Below are 21,448 nucleotides of genomic sequence, written 5' to 3'. Positions count from 1 at the left end.
AGGGATGGGAGGGAGGGGGGCTGTGTTTTGTTTGTCCCAGCGCCTTGGTTATCCAGGGAAGCGTGACACACGTGGTGGGAACGCTGGAGCTGCCCCCTGGGACCTCTCCTGCTCTGCTCTGACATCAGGAGCAGCACCCCAGGCGTGCTGGAACCCAAAACTCTGTCTTGATGCCATAAGTCTGTCCTGATCCTATAACTCTGTCCTGATCCTATAACTCTGTCCTGGTCCCATTGCTCTGTTGTGGTCTCCATAACCCTGTCCAGACCCTATAACCCTGTCCTGGTCCCATTGCTCTGTCCTGGTCCTAAAACTCTGTCCTGATCCCATAACCCTGTCCTGGAACCTGTAGCTCTGTCCTGGTCCCATAACTCTGTCCTGATCCTATAACACTGTCCTGGATCCCATAGCTCTCCCCCGATCCCATAACCCTGTCCTGGATCCCATAACCCTGTCCTGGATCCCATAACCCTGTCCAGACCCCATAACCCTGTCCCGATCCCATAACCCTGTCCCGATCCCATAACCCTGTCCCGATCCCATAACCCTGTCCAGACCCCAGGTGTGACACCCCAGGGCAGCACCAGGATTTGCAGGATCCCGAGCACCCCTCAGCCCAGGGGCTGCTTCCAGGGACGCGTGCAGAGCCCAGGAGCAGCAGGGAACCCTCTCATGCTTTGGAGCTGTTTGGGCTGTGCCACCACCATGGACATTGGGTGGGGTGGAGGAGGAACCAGCCCTGAGTGGGGTTTTCAAGCTGAGCAAAGTTTGAGGAATCAGGAGTTATAAAATCATGGAATAATTCAGGCTGGAGAAGAGCTCTGGCATCGCTGAGTCCAACCATTCCCTGTGAGGCCACCACTGCCCCATGTCCCCAAGTGCCACATCCACAGGGATTTAAACCCCTCCAGGGATGGGGATCCCTGCCCTGTGCCAGGATTTGCGCCTTTGCACCAAGCAATTCCCCAAATACCCAACCTGAGCTTGCCCTGGGACAGCTGGAGGAGCAGAGCAGCTGCTGGGGACCCTCAGCATCCAGCCCAGCTCCAGCCCAGGGATGTTTTGGGATGCACACACAAACCCTGCAGGGCTCAGGGCTTGGCCAGACAGCTGCTGGCACAGTGACCTGAAAAAAAAAGCTGAAATAGAAAATGCAACAAATCCTACAGTTTCCTGTCCCTTCCCACTCGGGTTTTGCTGGCCTAAATCGTTCCTGAATCAGCCAGGCTGGGTTAGAAATGTCCTTTAATGAAGTGCAGCAGGGCTCTGCCATTATTTCCCAAGCTCCAGCAAGGTTTAATCCCTGCCTCTCTAAGCCACGTGTGCTTTAAGGAGGATATTTTTTACTCCCTGGTATTTCATGTGTGCTGTGTTTTAAAGGCTGTTGCCAGATTAGTTTAGACCCCCAAAAGTTGGTGGAACTGCACGGTGGAAGTGGAGAGGATTGAAAATAACCTCAGGGCAGGCCCGAGTCTCCTGTGTTCTCCTAGAGAGGCTGGAGATGTCCCAGAAAATTTGGAAACACCCTGGGGGTGATGAGCACCCTCAGCTTCCACCCCCAGCACTGCCCCAGCCACCAGGGGCGATCCCAGGGCACTGCACAGGCACCAGGAATGGACTTTGCTCATTAGGCCTGGCTTAACTCTGTGCTCTGTTTGGTTGAGCCCGGCCTGGAGAGAGCCAATGTGCAGCAGGGAGGGAGGAAAAGCCCTCGTGGCCTCTCTGCTCTTCCCTGGGAGAGCCCCACAGGGGGGATATTAAAGGCTTTTGTTTCCAGGAGCTGTCAAAGCCCTCACCTTTCACAAGCACTAAAACAGCCCAGGGAGAGAGGAAAAAAAAAATTAAAAAAAAAAAATTAAAAAAAGATCTGTGAGTGGAATAATAATTCTGGAGCCATAAATCTGAGCCTGTAAATCAGGGATTGACGGGGTGGTTGCTGTAATGTCTTGGGAGTTCACCTTCCAGGGTTTCTTTCACCTGAGGAAAAGGGGAAAAAAAAATCCCAGAGTCTGTGCCCTTCCAGTGCAGGGGTGCTGTAAATCACCTTAATGTTCCAGCCTGGCTCTTAAACGGCCCCAAAAGAGCAGAGAGGGAAAGTGGCTGAGTGAAAAAGGCCAGGGAGGGAGAGAGCTTTGATTTCATCACAGTAACCCCAGGGAGCCACAGCATCGCCTTCAAAGGCAGAGGGCAAATCCTTCCCTCCCTGGGGCCGAGCCCTGCTGCTGCTCCTGCCAGCCCAGGGGCTGGGGACAGCCTGGGGACAGCTTGGGGACAGCCTGGGGACAGCCTGGGGACAGCTGGAAAACCTCGGGATCAGCCCGTGGGATTTGGGGAACACAGGGTGGGAGCAGAGATGGGGGTGCTGCTCAGGGGATGTCCCCACCGACCAGGGAATCATTAAAAAACCATCGGAAAAGGGTTGGAAAAGGTCAAAGCCCAACCTCTGGGCAACTCCAGCAGCCCTCAGAGCAGGGAATGGCCCTGCAATGTCCCCATCCATCCTGGGAACGGGGAGCAGCACCCCAACACCAGCTGGGATGGCAACGGGGCCACCCCTGTGTGTCACAGGCACCCAGCACGAGCCACCCTCTGCCCCAGGGCAGCTCCATCCCAAACTGGGGCCACCCTGCCCAAACTGGGGCCTCCCTTGCCCAAACTGGGCCTCCCTTGCCCAAACTGGGGCTACCCTGCCCAAACTGGGGCCACCCTTGCCCAAACTGGGGCCACCCTTGCCCAAACTGGGGGCTCCCTTGCCCAAACTGGGGGCTCCCTTGCCCAAACTGGGGCCTCCCTTGCCCAAACTGGGGCCTCCCTTGCCCAAACTGGGGCCTCCCTTGCCCAAACTGGGGCCACCCTTGCCCAAACTGGGGCCACCCTTGCCCAAACTGGGGGCTCCCTTGCCCAAACTGGGCCTCCCTTGCCCAAACTGGGGCTCTCTTTCCCAAACTGGGGCCTTCCTTGCCCAAACTGGGGTCCCAGCACACCCCAAATGGGGTCCCAGCAGAGGAGCCCCCAGAGGGGACACCAGCACCCATCTGCTCCTCTCCTGGGAAGGTCCCACCTGAAGTGGGGAACAGGATGGGAGAAGATGGAGCGGGGAAAAATCCCCACAGTTGGGCACCAGGCTGCGTCCACGAGCACAAATCGAAGACTGTTGGGTTTTTTCCCTTTTCCCCGTGATTTTTTCCCTTTTCCCCGTGATTTTTCCCCTTTTCCCCCCTCCCCATGGCTTTACCTGTTTCTTTCCCTACGGTTTTACCTGGCTGGGATAAAGAGGCTGCAGCCCAGCAGGGCTGACCCGGTGTGCCAAGGGCTGGAGCTGCTCGGGGCCATCACCGGGGCATCGTCCCCACCTCGGCCGAGGGCAGCGGGGCCGGGAGAGGCACGAGGAGGAGGAGGAGGAAGAGGAGGAGGAGGAGGAAGAGGAGGGGCAGGCGCTGGCAGGGGGAGCACAAGTGCGTGCAGGGATCTCCTCTCCTCTCCCTAATCCGCCCTTCAAAGCCTCGGGGCGCAGCTGTGGCTCTGAGCTCCAGCAGGTGACAGCTCAGCTGTGCCCTCCCCGCGGGCTCCTGGGGGACACAGGCTCCCCAAGGCTCCGTCTTGGAGGTGCTGGCTTGGCCGGATTTAGCTGGGTTTGCCCAAAAAGCCTCTCCTGGGGCCGGGTTTGCCCAAAAAGCCTCTCCTGGGTGCTGTGAGGGCAGAGGCACTGCAGGATGCTGTTCCCAGGCGGGTTCTCCAAAGTGATGCGATGAAACCTTTCCTGCTGCTGTCACCTCCTGCCCGGAGGGGATTCCCGCAGGAATTTGCTCCATGCCAGGGCTGGGAAGCGCCGCTCCCGCCGTGTCCCTGCGCTGCTGGAAGGTGCCAGCCCAGGGCAGAGCCTCCAGAGGCTGCTGGCAGGGCCCTGGGGCCGTGTCCGTGCAGAACAGTGAGCCCCAAGTGAATTCCTCCTTCCCCATAACCCTGTCCTGGTCCCCATAGCTCTGTCCAGATCCCATAACCCTGTCCTGGTCCCCATAGCTCTGTCCTGGTCCCCATAACCCTGTCCTGGTCCCCATAACCCTGTCCTGGTCCCCATAACCTTGTCCTGATCCCACAACTCCGTCCCAGGTGTATCCCCCCCATAACCCTGCCCTGGTCCCCATAGCTCTGTCCCGGTCCCCATAACCCTGTCCTGGTGCCATACCACTGTCCAAATCCCATAACCTTGCCCAGATCCCATAACTCTGTCCCAGGTGAATCCCCCCTTTCCCCAGGTGTACCCCACCATTCCCAGGTGAATCCTCCCTTTCCCCGGAGCGCTTTCAGGAGGATTTTGCACTCCGTGTTCCTCCCACCCCTGCCGTGCCCATGCCCCTGAGGTGCCCCCAGGGCAGGGTTTTTGATTTCAGCATTGGGGAGCCGCTGGCTGCCAGCAGCCGGGCACAGGGACAGGCGGGGCATGCGGAGCATCCCGGCCCAAATGCACATCCCGCTGCCAGCACCGGGCTGGGACAGTGACAGTGGCACCGCCCGAGAGGCTCCGGGTCCATCGCTGCTCTCAGGAGAGCCTCGGCATCCCCAGCGCTCCCATCCCCAAAGGGCTGCCCACATTTCCCACGTTTGTGGATAAAAACAACAGAGCGTGACCTGAAATAACCGCCCCCAGCTGCAGCTCGGATAAACAACTCCCTCACCTCCACCCTCCCCGAAATACCCCTTAAACCCTAAAAAGTGCAGGTGTAGGGGCAGCCCCGCGCCCCCCATCCCGCAGAGCCGCTCATTAAGGCCCCGGTGCTGTCTGAGCAGCACCATTATCTGAGCGTTCCCGGCCCCCTTCCCCACCGGTCACTTCTCCTTATCTGCATATTTTATTGAAAATTAAAATCCTCTCGCATTTTTCCCAGGGCTCGCGCGGGAAGGATCTTTTCTCGCAGCCCTACTTGACTCCAATTAGTTGGGATAACAAAGCTGCCGCTGTCGGGGGATTATTGACAAATGCTCCAGGGAAAAAAAAAAAAAGAAAAAAAGGAAGAAAAAAAAAAAAAGGGGCAGGAGAACGGTCTGTTAAAATGACAGCTTTAAACAAAACCTCCAGGCCACGAACAGCGCTGGGGAGGCAAGGAAAATACCAATTCCTGCTTTTTTTTGGATGGCATTTCCATTGATCAGCACCCTCGAGCCAGGATTTTGTGCCGCGCTTCCCGCGGGTCAGCAGCAGCATCCCCCGGGAGCAGCGAGGATGGAAATCCATCCCATCCCATTATCCCATTATCCCAGTTTCCCCGTGCTCCCATCCCCAGTTCCCATGGGCGCCCCTGCCCCTCCAAACCTGCTCCTGCAGCTGCGCCCCTGCACAAAGGGACTGAGGAGCATTGAGAGCAGCACAACTCCTTCACTGATAACTCCTTCATATTTTTTCCCTGACTTTTTTTTCCCCCCCCCCCTCTCTCTTCTCCTTAATTTCAACCAAAAGAATAGAGGGGGTAAAAAATGAAGCGCTCTCCATAAAGGGCAGTGAGTGTTATCCCCGAAAAAAAAAAAAAAAAGAGAAATCAATAAAAACCGCACAGAGCTTTTTTTCTTCCCTAGGTGGCTCGGACAGCTGGCTCTTTAAATATTAATCAGGGGCTCATTGATATGCAAATAGGGCCAGGGGAATAATGCTGCCGCAGCTGCGCAGCCCCGGCTCCTCGGGATGAATGGGGATGGCTGAGGACACAGGTGCAGGGAGCGGAATGCGGCAGCCATGCCCAGAGACCCGAGCGGGGCAATCTTCTGCCACTCGAGGCTCCCCAGCGCCGAGCAAGGTGTTAATGTCGCGATTGTGCCGCCGTGCTCCCTCCTGGCCTTTTGCCCCGACACTTGGCCGGTTCAGCTCGGCCCCGCGCCAGCCCACGGCCCGGGGATTATTTATTGTTCCCTTCCCAGAAGCAGCAGTAAACAGGAAAAACGGGGCACCCCATGGAGCCCTCGGGATGTGCAGTGTCCCTGTCCCCCCCTGGCTGTCACCTCCTTGAGCGGGCAGTGGCACCTGTGACACCTGCAGGTGTTGGGGTGGCACCTGCTGCTCCTCCTGCCTGGTTCCCACCCTGCTGTGGGGGCCAGGAGAGCAGAGGCAAGGTGAGCCCCTGCTGGGTGTCACTGCTGGGTGTCCTGGGCAGGTGGGACAGGGTGGGGTGGCCGAGCTGGGGAACCTCAGCCAGCACTGAGTTCCTGCTCCGTGCTCTGCAGTGCCCGCGGTGACACCGGGGGGGACACAGGGGGAAGGTGGGGCAGAGCCCTGGGCAGCACCTCAGGTAACCAGGGCAGAGTCAGACACCCCAAAGACACCCAGAAGGCTCCAGTGGCACAGGCACGTGTCCCCTGCCATTTGCCACAGGTCCCAGAATTACAGAATCTTGGAAAGCCCTCAGCTGGATCCACAGGGATCAACCAAATCCTGCCTGGGAAAGGCCTCTCTCCATAAGGACACCAAGAAATGTTCCTCCACCACCTCCCAGCAAACCCCACTGCTGATTGAAACACTCAGCCCTTGGGAAGGGTCACTCCTGTCCCCTGCTGCTCCCACCCTTTGAACCTGGGCCATTCCCTGCTCCAATCCCTCGGGGCCTGGATCATTCCCTGCTCCCACCCTTTGAACCTGGACCATTCCCTGCTCCCACCCTTTGAACCTGGATCATTCCCTGCTCCCACCTTTTGAACCTGGGCCATTCCCTGCTCCAATCCCTTTGAAACCTGGACCATTCCCTGCTCCCACCCTTTGAACCTGGATCATTCCCTGCTCCCACCTTTTGAACCTGGACCATTCCCTGCTCCCACCCTTTGAACCTGGACCATTCCCTGCTCCCACCCTTTGAACCTGGGCCATTCCCTGCTCCAATCCTTTTGAAACCTGGACCATTCCCTGCTCCCATCCTTTGAACCTGGATCATTCCCTGCTCCCACCTTTTGAACCTGGACCATTCCCTGCTCCCACCCTTTGAACCTGGACCATTCCCTGCTCCCACCCTTTGAACCTGGACCATTCCCTGCTCCAATCCCTTTGAACCTGGGCCATTCCCTGCTCCCATCCTTTTGAAACCTGGACCATTCCCTGCTCCCATCCCTTGGATCCACCTGGATCATTCCCTGCTCCCACCCCTCCGCCCCATGGGCTCATCCTGCCCTTCCTCCTCCTCCTCCTCCTCCTCGGATGCTGCAGATACAGCCCCAACCCTGCTGTGCCCAGAGGATTTCCAGGCTGTGCCTCCTGTGCTCCATCCCCCCTGTCCCTGCCCAGCCCTGGGGGATGATGGATGGATGGATGGATGGATGGATGGATGGATGGATGGATGGATGGATGGATGGATGGATGGATGGATGGATGGATGGATGGATGGATGGACGGACGTGCCTGCGGGTACCAGGCACCCACAGCTGCTCCCAGCAGGCAGATGGAGCTCCAGGCACAGCTGCAGCACTTGGAAATGGCCACAAAGGCACAGAAATCCTCTGGGAAGGCAGGAGGGAGCCAGCCACGGCTCCAGGATGGCACCAGGGACACACAGGGAAAGCTCAGCTGTGACAGCCTGGCCTGGCTTGGAGGGGCAGGGTGGGATCAAGGCAGGGTTGGCCTTGAAAAGACTCCCAAGCTCATTTTTCCAGCCAGGGAATGATGCTTCTCCATTCCAGGACCCCCTTCAGACCTAAACCGTGGCGTGTCCCCACATTTGTCAGTGAACACCAGAATTTCCTCCTCTGTAAAGCTGGAAAAACACCCAGTCTGGGCTGTTCCATGCTCTGTAAGGAGCAATTATTCCTTTCCAAAGCCCAATGAAATCAAAGCCCTTGCCATAATCACCTACTGGATTTTATCAGCGTGTTTGGGTTAGGCTTTGCCCCTTTGGCTAATTCCTAATTGATTCTTTAATCCTGACAAGTTTTTTATTGCCTGATACAAGAGGGGTTTAGCCCAGGAGCAGCAGGAGAGCAGCTCCCAAACTCTGAGAGACGCAGGACACGGGGCAGGGATGACCTCATCCCAAGCCAGGGCTTTATTTGATAATCTATCAGTTATTTATTATTCTAAGTAACCACTTGCAGGTGCTGTGATTTCAGTGGAATTGTCCCAGCACCCGGGGAAAGCTCAGCCCTGTGCAATCCTACCCAGAGCTGCTACTGCACAGGGAGCAGGATCCAGGCTGAGCTGGGAATGGGGCAATGTGGGCATGGGCATGGCAAAAAATGTGGAAAAATGTGGAAAAATCTGTGGAAGAATGGGAAAAAATCCATGGAAGAATGGGGGAAAATCTGTGGAAAAATGTGGTAAAATCTGTGGAGAAATGGGGCAGAATCTGTGGATGAATGGGGAAAAATCTGTGGAAAAATGTGGCAAAATCTGTGGAGAAATAGGGCAGAATCTGTGGATGAATGGGGAAAAATCTGTGGAAAAATGGGCAAAATCTGTGGATGAATGGGGAAAAATCTGTGGAAGAATGGAGCAGAATCTGTGGAAAAATGGGGAGAAATCAGTAGAAAAATGTGGTAAAATCTGGGGAGAAATGGGGCAAAATCTGTGGGGAAATGGGACAGGAGTTTGTCCCTCACACAGGGACAATTCCAGAGCTCAGCTCTGTGCTCCTCACCTGCCTGCCTGGAGAATGTGACCAAGCTGAGGGCTTGGGGCTGTGACAAGGAGCCAGGACATGGACGTCCCCACAGACCAATGTGTCCCCCGTGGGTGGCACCTGGAGGGCTCAGCCAGGCACCTCCCTGCAAACCCAGAATGAGCATTTGGGGTTTGTTCTGGATGCCCCTCTGTTGTTTCTTTCCCTGGGGAGAGGTCGATGGAGACCCCAGGGAGGTGCCAAAGCCACCCCGGTGCCACAAAGCTGCCACTCCAGGAGTGGCACTGGAGCCCCTGAGGCTGCAGCTGAGGGGAGGTGACAGAAATGAGCCCTGCAGTGACAGCACAGCAAGGGGCTTTCAGCACCGATGAATCCTGCATTTGCCTGCAGGCTCTGGAGCTGGAAACACCCCTGGGACTGGAGGCACTGAAATGTTCTCCCAGCGAGGAAGGGCTGGGCCCCAGGCAGAGCACAGAAGGTGCCTTCCCAAATTATCTGCCCCTTGTTGTCTGCCCAAGCTCCTTCAGCCAAGCAAGACCCTGAGGAAAGCTGGAAAATGGGATTTTGAGTGGCAAGACCCCGTTGTGGCTTCAATTTTAACCCCAAGTGGGGGGGGGAAGGGGGAAAGCAGGGAGTTGGGAGAATCATTTTTTCATTAAAATCAAAATCGATCCATAATGAAAATAGACTTGGAATGGGAAAAGCTGAGTGCAAATGGAAGCTTTTAAAGATTCTTTTGACTGACAATAACCTGAAGACCCTCCAGGAACTCCAGCCTGGAATAATCAGATTAAATGGAAACTAATATACAGTCCTGAAATTCATCCCATGCTGCTCTAAACTTGGAGCAGCTGCATAATTTTGCCTACAGGTTTGTGCCTCCTGCCCAGCAGTTCACACGGAATTGTTTGGCCAAACTCAATCTACCAGGAAGGGGGAAAAAAAAAGAAAAAACAAAAAGCAGCTTTTCCCTTTCATATGTGTTAAAGCAAAGCCAGCTTTTCCAAGCAGCTGGGAGCAGGGAATGGATATGGCTGCAGGTATTTCCTATGGGAATTCCCAGCCTGGAGTTTGGCTGCTTTAAAATCAATGCCTCTGATTTATAAAAGATGCAGGAAATGCAGGAATAAGGAATTCTCTGGGTTGGTGAGGGTAATTCCTGGGCATTCCTGCATGGACACAAACTCATCTCCAGCAGCTCCTCACCACTGACCCCTCCACATTCCCCAAACACGAACCAAATCCATGTTTTTGGAGGAATGTTTGAAAATGGAACCTGGGTGGACACTGGGGCTTGGAGCAGCCTGGGACAGTGGAAAGTGTCCCTGCCATGGCAGGGGTGGGATGGGATGAGATTTCAGGTCCTTTCCAGCCCCTCTGGAATGTCTGGGTGGCCCCATCCAGCCTCCCACAGCCCCATCCCTTTCCCATGGGATCGTCCCTTCCTGCTGGTTCTTCCCAAATTCTGCAGGCACAAATCATTTCCTCATCCCCTACATCCAAGGGATGAGCAAAAACCCCTCTGTCCATTCACACTCACTTTCTGCTCTCCCCAGGAACAGACCTAGATGTGGGATTAAAAAAAAACAAACAAACAAACAAACCTGGGAGAATTCCTTCTTTTTTGGGGGGAAATCAGCTGGGATGAGCTGGGTCCACCTCAGCACATCCAATGCCAATGGGCAGAAATGCAAACCCAGCTGGGCTTGTGAGGGGACCTCATGCTTCCAAAGGCTGGAATCTTGGGAAAAAGGGGAAAAAGTCACTTCTACCTCAGTTATCCCAAGTGTAAATACTTGGGGTATCCCGAGGTCGGTAACTTCCATGTAGGAAAAGAAAATAAAAAAATTAAAATTTATGATTTCTGATCCAGGAATGGCCCTGAGGTGTCTCCAGCCATGGTGGAGCTGGAGCTGCTCAGGATGGACATGGGGGGACCACCTGGCCATGTCCTGCCTGTCTCAGCTCTGGAATTTCCTTGGACCTGACAGAGAACCAGGAGGAGGGAGTGGGATGAGATCAGGCTCGGGATTGGGATGAGCTGGGAAGGGCATCAGCCCAGGGGGCCCAGCCCAAACCCTGCCCTCCAGAACCTCTGCAGAGGGTGGTGGGACCTCAGGGACATCAGAGCAGGCGGGAGCAGCTCCCAGATGGAGCTTTCCTCCCCTGGTGCTGCTGCAGCATCTTCCTTCCAGTGCTGAACTCCAGGACAAAAATCCTCTCCACAAAACCCTTCCCAGTCAGCAGATAACTGAACGTGGTTCTGATTTCCTCCCACCTCAGAATAATTGTTCCTTTTCTTTTTAAAATTCTTGTCCCAGGGAAACATTTCCAATGGAATCCCCTCCTGCCCCTTTGGATGGATTTTATCTTCCAGGCACTGCTCTGGAGCAGGGAGGGGAGCTTGCATTGAAAAGAAGAAAAAAGGGAAAAAAAGCTTAACAAGCAGCAAACAGGAATGGGAATGCTGGTCTGGGATCCATTATCCCTGACCCAGAGGTTGGAAAGCAAAAGAAATTCATTAAACTGGGGAGGGGGAGGCAGTGCTGTTGGGTGCCCAGTCCATGGGGGTGCCCAGGGGGTGTCACCTGTCACCCATCTCCTGTCACCCATCACCCATCCAGGGCTGCACCCGCTGCAGAAGGAGCAGCTTGGAAGGAAAATCCACTGAAACCATGAGGAGCCCTGAGCAAGGACACCCTGGAAGCCAGGGGAGAAGGGGAGGGGAATTCTCCTCTCCCAGCCCTGGATCCTCGGGATGGGGATGGACATTTGGACACAACACCAGATTTTGGATTCTCCCCAAAACACAAATCAGTCCCAGGACTCAGCTCATTCCTCACCTGCCACCCCATTCCCATGGGAGCTGCCTTGTCCCTGGTAGAGGCTGGGGCTCCTTTTTTTTTCCCCTTTTTAGCACTTCCAGGAAAAACAAAAACCCAGTGAAGCTCCTGCTGGTTATTCAAGGATTGTTTGCTTTAATTCCTTTCCAGGAACACGTTCCCAGTGGTGCCCATTTGGTATATGTGGTCAAAAAGGTGCAAGAAAACATGGAAAAGGGCATTCCTGTGCCTGCATGCACAGCCCACACAACCCCAGAGATCCCTCCTGGTTTGTTTTCCCATTTTTGTTTCAAACCCACATTCAGCTGCTTCTGGCAACACCAACACCTCCCCCAAAACCAGTCTTGGTTATTTGCTTGCCTTTTTCCCAGTTCCAGAGGAATTCCTGAATGGAGCAGCCTGGAAAAAGAAATCAGCCACTGAGGTGAGAAAAAGCAGCTCACAGAGCAAGTGGGCAAATTGGCTGGGAATCTTCTGGAAGAATCTTCTGGAAAAGAGCCGTGAACAAGGATATGGACAAAAACCAGAGAGGCAGGAGGTGTTTGGAAGGGAGCTGCCCATTCTCCATCTTCCCAGCTGGTCCCTCTTGTCCTGGCCATCCTTTTCCCTCAGTCCTGCACGGGATAAGGCCAATTCCTGTCCTCAAAGAACTTCCTGAGGCCCTGCAGGTTGACGGGGGGGAAGTAGGGGCCGATCCTTTTCCGGATCCACCACTTCCCATCGCGGGCGTGCTTCCCCCCGGGCTGGCTGAACTTGTACCTGAAGTGTTCCCCCCGGATCCACCTGTGGGAGGCAAAACAGCAGCTCAGGCCTTGCCATGGCTTCTGGGGAGAGGCTTGGAACGTGGTTTGTTCCTTTGGATGGGTGTTTTGGAGCTTTTCTGGATGGAGAAATCAGCTTGAGGGTGCTCAGGGTGGCTCCACATCCCAGTACTCCGTGCTTCAATCCCATATCCATCCATCCATCCATCCATCCATCCATCCATCCATCCATCATCCATCTATCCATCCAATATCCATCCATCCATCCATCATCCATCTATCCATCCAATATCCATCTATCCATCCATCCATCCAATATCCATCCATCATCCATCCAATATCCATCTATCCATCCATCCAATATCCATCCATCCAATATCCATCCATCCATCCATCCATCCATCCATCCATCCATCCAATATCCATCTATTCATCCATCCATCCTTGGGATGCCCACAGCCAGCAGCAGTGACGCTGGGAAGGCTTTGGGAAGCTCCCAAGCTCCTCTTGATGCCATTAAGAATCCAGCTGTGCCTTGGGAATGATGCATGAGCAAAGGAGCTTTAACACCCCCTGCCCTGAGCACTCCCCACACCTTTCCACAGCTAAGCAGGAAAGAATAATAACAGTAAGAGCAGGAAGAAGAGGATTTTTTCCTTTCTCAGAGCCATCCTGGAGTGTTTCTGCCTGGGAGATTTTGGAGCAGGGAGTCTGAGCCCCCCAGCACCCCCTGCCCAGCCAGCGGCAGCGCGGCTCTGAGCGCATCTGTTTTCCGGCTGCTGCGGGAGCTGACAGCAGAGGAGCTTTGAAAGCAGTGCAGAAAGAAACATTCATCAGTGTCAGGAAACACTCTGGGAGCTGCCCATGCCGCTGGATCCGGGGGGTTTGTCCCCCTTGATGTAGGACATGCTGACAAGGGCCGGAGCGGCGCCTGCGCCGGGAGCATCGCCGGCGTCGCCGGGCGAGTCCATAAAATACCCACAAAATAAAACTGTCAAAGTCGTGTCAGTGCTCATTTAAACCTGCTCTGCTCCACTAGGAAAATACAGACCCTGCTACTGAGCAGGGCACCGCAGCTGTGGGATCCCTGGAGTGCTGGGAAGGTCCTTCCTGCTGCTGAAATAATGAGGGACGGCTCCGATGGATTTGCCATCGGTGCTCGGCTTTGGGGAGCAGGGCAGGGTGAGGGGCTTGGAGAGAGCTGCACCCAGCCCAGGAGTGGCTCCGAGCCCAAGAGCTCTGCTCCAGTCCTGCTGGGAGCCAGGAGAGCAGCACAGGAAGGATTCTCCTACAAAACCTTGGGAATATGGGATGCACAGGGAGGTTTGGAGTCCCCGTCCCTGGAGGTGGCACTCAGAGCTCTGGGCTGGGACAGGGTGGGCAATGGGCACAGGTGGGACTTGCTGCACTTCAAGGCCTTTTCCAGCCTCAGTGATGCTGGGATTCTGTGTCCATCACACCCATCCTGTTTTCCAGAGCAGCTGTGGCTGCCCCTGCATCCCTGGCAGTGCCCCAGGCCAGCCTGGATGGGGCTTGGAGCAGCCTGGGACAGTGGAAGGTGTCCCTGCCATGGCAGGGGTGGCCCTGGATGGGCTTTAGGATCCCTTCTGTCCCAAACCATTCCATGACTCAGTGACTCTGAGGTTGAAGGAAGATAAATGGGAAAAGGGGCCCTGAGTGGAATTTGGGGAGCACAAACCTGCATCTCACCCCCACAACCTCTGCCCTGCAGCTGCTGCCTTCACTCCAGCCCGGCCCATTCCTGCACTCCCTCTCTTCCCTGCTTTCTGAGGCTGGGAAAAGCCAAACAGGGCCTGGGGTGTTATTCCCACAGGGTTTCCTTTGCAAGAGCACAAAATTCCTGTTAATAACTGAGTGTCACTGAACAGCCTCGTCCCTGAGGGTCCAGGGAGCCACTCCAGGATGATTGGAGATTTCCAATTGCTGCCTGGCTGCTTCCTGGAATTCCCAAACCATCTCCACCTCCAGTCCCAGATCCACCTCCCAAAAATGCTTCAGAGGCTGATTTTATGGCAATCTCCTGCTCCCAGCATCCTCTGATGCTTGGGGGTTTTTCCTTCCCTAAGTGGCTGCAGAGCACTTCCCAAACTGGAGCCATCTCCATATATTCCCAAAATAAATGTGAGAAAGGTGGAAAACCTGGAAGCCAGGAGGGAATATTTCCTTGCCAGGCTCAGGATGTAAAAGCTGCAGTGTTTAATACCCACTGGAGCCCCTCATTTCAGGGCTCACAGAGTTTACAAGCTCTGCCAGTGTTTATAACCTGTCTGGGTGCCTCAATCCTGGAATTATGGGGTTTTCCAGCTCCTCCAGTGCTGGTCCTGCTCCCTCTTCCCGGGATCCAGGGAGGGAAGGTGCTACAAACTCCCATCCTTCCAGGGCTCCCAGAGTTTGTGCAGTTTTGGGGCTTCCAAAAAATCTCCTGGCAGCTGGAAGGGATCCACAGGTCTTGGAGACTGAGCCTGCAGGAGATTCCCTGATTCCTGCTCTGGAGAAACAGCAACAGCTTCTGGAAGGTCAGGAAGGAGCTGCCTGACCTCACCAGGATGTTCCAGGTACTCAAAGAAGGATGAGAAGCACTTGTGGGGATTTACGGAGCAAACACAAGCTGGCAGCTCCTCCTGGCTCCCTGGGAAGCAACTGGCACCAGCTCCCATTAAAAATGGTTTTAAACTGAAGGATTTGATGGGATATTGGGAAGGAATTCCTCCCTGTGAGGGCGGGGAGGCCCTGGCACAGATCCTCAGGGAAGCTGTGCCTGCTCCACCCTGGAAGTGTCCAAGGATGGGGTCTGGTGGAAGATGTCCCTGCCCATGGCAAGGGTGGGACTGGATGGCATTCCAGGACTCTCCCAGGAGATGGAAAACCCTCTCTGCCGTGAGGAAAAGGGGACAAAAGGCTCCTCTGGGAGCTCCAACAGCGGTGCCAGGAGAGCGACAACGCCAATAGAGGAGGGACGACAGAACCACCCCAAGAACCTTTCTGCCACCACCTTTGAGGGCATCCCCACCAGCCCCTGGCCTCGGGGAGAGGCCAGAAAAGCTAAAAATAACCAGCATTATTTTTTAAAGCAGTGTTTTGCCCTCAGCAGATGCCCGGCAGCAGCTGCCCCGCAGCGCCCTCGGGTACCAGCCCCTCCTGCCAGCCCCATGGGGATGTGTTAAAAATTAGCAGCAATATTGGACTCGTTGGGATGGGGGCCTAAATCTCCCAGACAGCTGTAATTAGTTCCAGAGGGTGCAGCTGTCTCCCTGCAACAGCTGAGGGGTTCCAGGGAAAAAAACAAAACCAAAACCCAGTGGTGGTTTCTGTTAGAATTAATGGCCTGCCAAGGCAAGGAGGGGTGGGAGAGGGAAAGAAAGAAAGCAAAGCATGGGGTGTCTTTTTGGGGTGTTTTATCTCGAGGTTCCCTGCTCTGCTGTAAATCAGGTGGTGGGAAGCCCAAATTCATCAAGGTAAGGTTGCTCCAGCATCGCTGCTCTTGCCCCGGTGGTGGGAGGGAGCAGAAATTAATTCACCTTGGCCTAAATTGAGGGAATCAGGGCAGTTTTGGGGTTGTTTTTTAGTGCTGCTGATTCTGAGGCTCCTGCAAGGTCTGGTCCCACAGAGCTGGAGCATCCCAAGGGCAGCTGATCCTCAAAATCCCCTTGGGAAGTGGCACAGTGGGGATTTTCCTCTCTGGATGGGGTAGGAAGGGTGGGACAACACCAAGGGCAGAGCAAACTGTGGGGGAAAAAACCCAAGAACTGGCTCCAGATGGATCCAAGGCTGGAATTCACCCTGCCAAGGAAGAGAGATCCCATGGCCCATGGGGGAAATCCTGCCAGCTTGGGATGAGCTCTGCCTTCCCTGAAATAACGAGGGTTTTTTTTTCCCCAAAGAAAACCCCTTAAACTTCCCTGCAGGGCTGTGGAATTCAATTCTGGTAATAGCTGAGGGGTTCTTTTCCACCTCATCCCAGTGAGGCCTGGATTTTCCAGGAATTCCCAGTCCCTGCCTGCTCTCAGCACTGCTCCAGAGTCACCTCTGTCCCTCTGGGGAGGGTCCAAACCCCAAATTGGCTTCTGCAAAGTTCAAACATGACCAAGCTCTTCCCATGGCTTGGGCTGACTCCACAGATCCCAGCCCAGGTATCAAGTCCAGTCACTTTTAAATGGGAAATAAAATAAAATCCCATAAAAAAGGATCCCAAATGCCCCATTCCCCTGTGCTCCAAAGCATCCAAAGGGAAGCACCAGCTCCCTCACAAACACCACCACTACAAATCCAGCTCTTCACACCCATGGTGGGGCTTTTCCAACAAAGTGCTACTTTAATTGGAATAAAAATCCTGAAGTGACCATGATTTAATATCAGAGACACCAAACAGACCCAAAAACCTGGGGTTTTTTTCCCCCTCCTGTGGGCTAAATCTGATTTTTGTTTCCTTTGATTGTTGCAGCCTTTTCCATGGTGTGTTCAACACTTCTTAATTTCTCAGCCCAAGCCCTCCTGTTCAGATTTATGAGGGCTGGGCTTCTATGAACTATCCACTGCCCCAGAATATTTGGGAAATCCACATTCCCCAAACATCACCAGCCTCGAGGTCCAAGCTTCCCACTCAGGCAGGCCCTTCAACAATGCCCTCATTTTTAATCAGTCACCTGTTTCTCATTTGAAGTTTATCACACTTGAAAAAATACTATAATTTCTTGAGTTGTAAAGAACCCTCCAAACTTTGGTCTCCGAAATTTCATTTCGAAGGCATTAACTCATTCTGAAAGTCCCTTGGCTATTGAAGGTGTAGAGTTTCCATTAACAGAACAAACTCCGTGGAGGATGGAGTGCAAGGTTCTTATGGAAAACAGCCCCTTCCCCTAATTATTTAGTCTAGCAGGGAATGAAAATAATTAAGTCTCAAAATTCCCTTTGGAGTGGAGGGAGGGGGGAATAAGGGTAGGAAAATTAGGAGTTTTTTCCACCCAGCTACTGTGGTGGGAATGAAGGGATCCCTAAGGTTGGCAGCAAATTTTCCCCTCAATTGGGATAAAAGTCCAGGATCATGGAATTACAGGGTCAGGGATGGTTTGGGATGGAAGGGAGGTTAAAAATCATCCAGTTCAGTTAAATCATCCAGTTCAGTTAAATCATCCATTGTCCAGTTAAAAAACCATCCCCTGCCAAGGGCACCAGGCCACAGAGGGCAGGGTTCTGGGATTTTGGGCAGGAATTCCTGGCTGGGAGGGAGGGCAGGCCCTGGCACAGGTGCCCAGAGCAGCTGTGGCTGCCATGGATCCCTGGCAGTGCCCAAGGCCAGGCTGGGCAGGGCTTGGAGCAGCCTGGGACAGTGGAAGGTGTTGGGGTTGGAACTGGATGAGCTTTAAGCTCCTTCCCAACCCAAACCATTCCAGGATTTGGGGATTTTTACTATCTTGGGGTTCACAAAGCACCTCAGAGGAACCATTTTGGTGAAAGTGAGAAGTTTTCTGTGCCTCAGCTGGAGAAGGAGTCTCTCTCCTCAGGAGCTTTGGGGGATGCAGTGCCCTAAAGCAGGAAAACATCAGTGGGATCCAAGGGGAACTTCATTCCACACAGAGCCCTGGGCCTGCATCCCTGTTTGCAGTGCATCCTCAGAGCCTCAAATGGAAAACATTAGCAGCAGCATAACATGGCTTGAGTTGATCCAAAATGCCCCAAAAAATGTTTTCTCAGCTAAAAATAACTCCATCAACAAAACAGACGCTTCTGGGACAAAATTCCTTTTGTGTAAAACCTCGGAGTTTTCCTCTGTGCCTTTCCCTGGCTGATGTTGGCTTTGTCTCTTCCTTGAAAACACAAACAATTCCAAGAGCAGTGTCCACAAACTCAATAATTCCTGCAGGGCTGTTTTGCCTTTGAAACACCTCAGGAGGTCCATGGAAATGGTGGGGTTTGAGCTGAGCTCACAAAGAGAACGTGGCAAAAGCCCCAGAGCTGAGGGGCAGGAAACCACAGCAGGAGGGACCAATCCTGGCCAGGAGCAGCAGCACCGAGCCCTGCATGGATCTGCTGGGAATGGGCTCATCCCAAGGGTCCCTGTGGCCCTTCCAGGGGGAACTGAGGTGCTGGCAGCACTTGGGTGTCCATCAAAGCCACCCTAAATCCCTAAATCCCACCCCAAACCCCACCTGGGTCCCATCAAACACAAACCCCAAGAGGAACCTCCTGTGCACGTCCAGGATGGGAAGAAGGTGGATCAAGTTCTCCCTTGGGATAACTCCAGGCTCACCTTGGAGGGTCTCTGCCTGCAAAGGGGTTTGTGGCCAGCAGGGACAAGGTCTCCTCCTCCTGGGCCAGCAGCTTCCCAGCCAGGTGGATGATCCATTCGTTCTGCTCATAGGTCTTGGGGAAGGAAGGAGAAATGGAAATGTCAGGAGCTGCTGGGCTTTTCCTGGAGTGTTACTGGGATTAAGGATTTCTGGCCTTGGGGAGGGATTTTGGTGGATTTGGGTGGGAAATGGTGAATTTCCCAGTGTTTCTGCACATGTCCCATGGGATCCTTGAGGTCCAGACAGAGACTGGCACCCTCAGGGAGGAGGGAGAGCTTCCCTGGGTTTGTCTCATCTCATCTGCCAATTCCTACCCCAAATATTTGATTTAAATCACTGATTTAGCAGCAAACCCCACAGGGGAACCATACCAGCACATCTTCTATGGATAACCCATCCATCCTTCTCACCCACATTGCTTTCCCCTGGGAAAAGGGTTTGGGTTGCTTCCCTTGTGTTATCCAAAGGAACACAGAAGAAAGTGGCTTCTCTATTCCCAGTTCCTGTCTCCTCTTTATTTCCTGCTGTGTCATCCATCCCCTTCAAATTCCTTCCTCCCAGAACCCCTTCTGGAGCAGCACAGTGGCAGAGTTTGGCTCTGAATTCAGCTCATCCTGAGGAAGCAGGGATTTGGCCTGGATGATACTTATGGATCCCTTCCAGCTCCAGACATTCCCTGATTCTGTGATTTCCCTCCCTGCAGGAGGAATCCTGCTCTCTGCTTTTCTTCAGCCTCCCTAACAGCGTTTCCCCACGGTGATTTTCTGAGATTTTCTGCTTTTTGCAGGAGTTCCTGGGTGGATTTTGGAGTGCAGGCAGTAGGGGACACTGTGGGAAAGGGAAAGGCGGGAGCTGTACCTGCGGGGCTCCCAGCAAAGCCCAGCCCCGAGGCAGAGCTGCTGCCAGAGCTCCCTCCCCTCCTGGCCCGCTTTGTTATTCCTGTCACCAAGGGAAACGGGAGAGAAACCATGGAAAACACCACGGCCCATCGGGGCAGCTCTACCTCACAGGGTTTCTGACCCCAGCTCATCACGAGTGAGAGGAAAACCACAGTTAGTTCAGCCAAAAAAGCTCCTCACAACGATGACTCTCCCCCTTCTGCTTCCGTCCCGCTCCCTCCATCTGCTCTCATCCATCAGGGGTGGACGATGGGGACGGGGACGGACGATGGGGACGGGGATGGGGACGGGGATGGGGACGGGGATGGGGACGGGGATGGGGACGGGGATGGGGACGGGGATGGGGACGGGGATGGGGACGGGGATGGGGACGGGGACGGACGATGGGGACGGACGATGGGGACGGACGATGGGGACGGACGATGGGGACGGACGATGGGGACGGACGATGGGGACGGGGATCAATGATGGGGACGGACGATGGGGACGGGGACGGACGATGGGGACGGGGATGAGGACAGACGATGGAGACGGGGATCAATGATGGGGACGGACGATGGGGACGGGGGATGGACGATGGGGACGGGGATGGACGATGGGGACGGACGATGGGGACAGGGATGGACGATGGGGACGGGGACGGACGATGGAGACGGGGATCAATGATGGGGACGGACGATGGGGATGGGGACGGACGATGGGGACGGGGACGGACGATGGGGACAGGGATGGACGATGGGGACGGGGACGGACGATGGGGACGGGGACGGACGATGGGGACGGGGATCAATGATGGGGACGGACGATGGGGACGGGGGATGGACGATGGGGACGGGGACGGACGATGGGGACGGGGATGCTCCCTCCACCAGCCCCCAGTGCCACTTCCTGGGTTCTCAGGGAGGGACAGGGACACCATGGGACTGAGGCCATGGTGGTGCTGACGCAACAGGAGAGCTGGTGAGCGCTGGAAGCAGGAGGGGGATGTGCCACACCAACCTCACCCAGGTCCCAGGGAGAGCTGGCACTGTCCCCATCCCTGCCCCAGGCCTGGCTGTGTCCCCATGGGTCACTCCCTGCCAGTCTCTGTGTCCCCCAACAGCTCTGGGATGCTGGAGGGGCTCAGGTTGGGATTTGGGGAGGTGGTGCCACCCTGGCTGGGACAGAGGAGCTCCCAAAAGGTGCCACAGCAGGGATCAAACACCACAAGTGACACCTTCAGCATCCTGAGTTTCCCTGGGACATCCCAGTGCTCTGGATGATGTTAAACACCGTTTCCAGGAGAGCCTGGGAGGTTTGGGAGATCCTGTGAGCAAGCTGGGAAGCAGCAGGAGGATGGGAACAGGAACCACCAGAGATCCCCAGCTGGAGCTTGAGGAGGCCCCCAAACCTTGTGAGCCTGACTGGGAACCAGGAGGCTCCAGGAAGGTGGGATCGGCTCCCGTGGCCTCCAAATTGTTAATTAGCAGCTCTGTGCTCACCAGAGTTTGGACTTCTGGTCTGTAAAGTGTTTTTCTTGTAAAATTTACAACATGTCTGGCCCCAGTGAAGTCTGCGGTGAGAAATTTCCAGGCGGTGCAGCCCCCGCCCCCCTCCCCGGGCTGTGCTAACGACCCTGCTTAACTCATTACCCTGCAAAGTGATACCCTGGAAAAGGGGGAAAGGAGTCCAGGAGATGCCCTGGAAAAGGGGGAAAGGAGTCCAGGAGATGCCCTGGAAAAGAGGGAAAGGAGTCCAGGAGATGCCCTGGAAAAAGGGGGAAAGGAGTCCACGAGATGCCCTGGAAAAAGAGGAAAAGAGGCCAGGAGATGCCCTGGAAAAGGGGGGACAAAAAGAGTTCAGGAGATCCGGGCTGCACCCAGGGAAGAGCCACCCCAAGGGGTTCCTCTGTCCGTGGATCCAGCTGGATCTGCATGGAGGGATCTGAGTGTGCAACACAGAGCCTGAACCACCCAGGGCATTGCTTACAGGAGAAAAAAGAATCCAGGACAGAGGCACACACTGCTGGGGGGTGGGCTGGCCTGTTTTGGGGTCAGCTTTAGGGTTTGG

At 54.8% G+C, this 21,448-nt stretch overlaps 1 protein-coding gene across 1 annotated transcript in view; it reads right to left on the bottom strand.

Annotated features, from left to right (window-relative positions):
* Positions 1 to 11,543: 11,543 nt before the first annotated feature.
* Positions 11,544 to 21,448, bottom strand: part of LMF1 (lipase maturation factor 1) — a 96,691-nt gene continuing 86,786 nt past the window's right edge. Inside the window, exons 7-8 of the mRNA XM_066561128.1 lie at positions 18,461 to 18,573; positions 11,544 to 12,214 (exon numbers count right to left, since the gene is read on the bottom strand). Coding sequence (XP_066417225.1) covers positions 12,040 to 12,214; positions 18,461 to 18,573 — 288 coding nt within the window. The 3' untranslated portion in view covers positions 11,544 to 12,039. The remainder of the gene's footprint in view (positions 12,215 to 18,460; positions 18,574 to 21,448) is intronic.

The sequence above is a fragment of the Molothrus aeneus genome, chromosome 16 (assembly GCF_037042795.1).
Source record: "Molothrus aeneus isolate 106 chromosome 16, BPBGC_Maene_1.0, whole genome shotgun sequence".
In the NCBI taxonomy this organism is placed as follows: domain Eukaryota; kingdom Metazoa; phylum Chordata; class Aves; order Passeriformes; family Icteridae; genus Molothrus; species Molothrus aeneus.
Note: the sequence above shows the minus strand (reverse complement) of the source record. Positions and strands in the feature narration are given on the sequence as shown.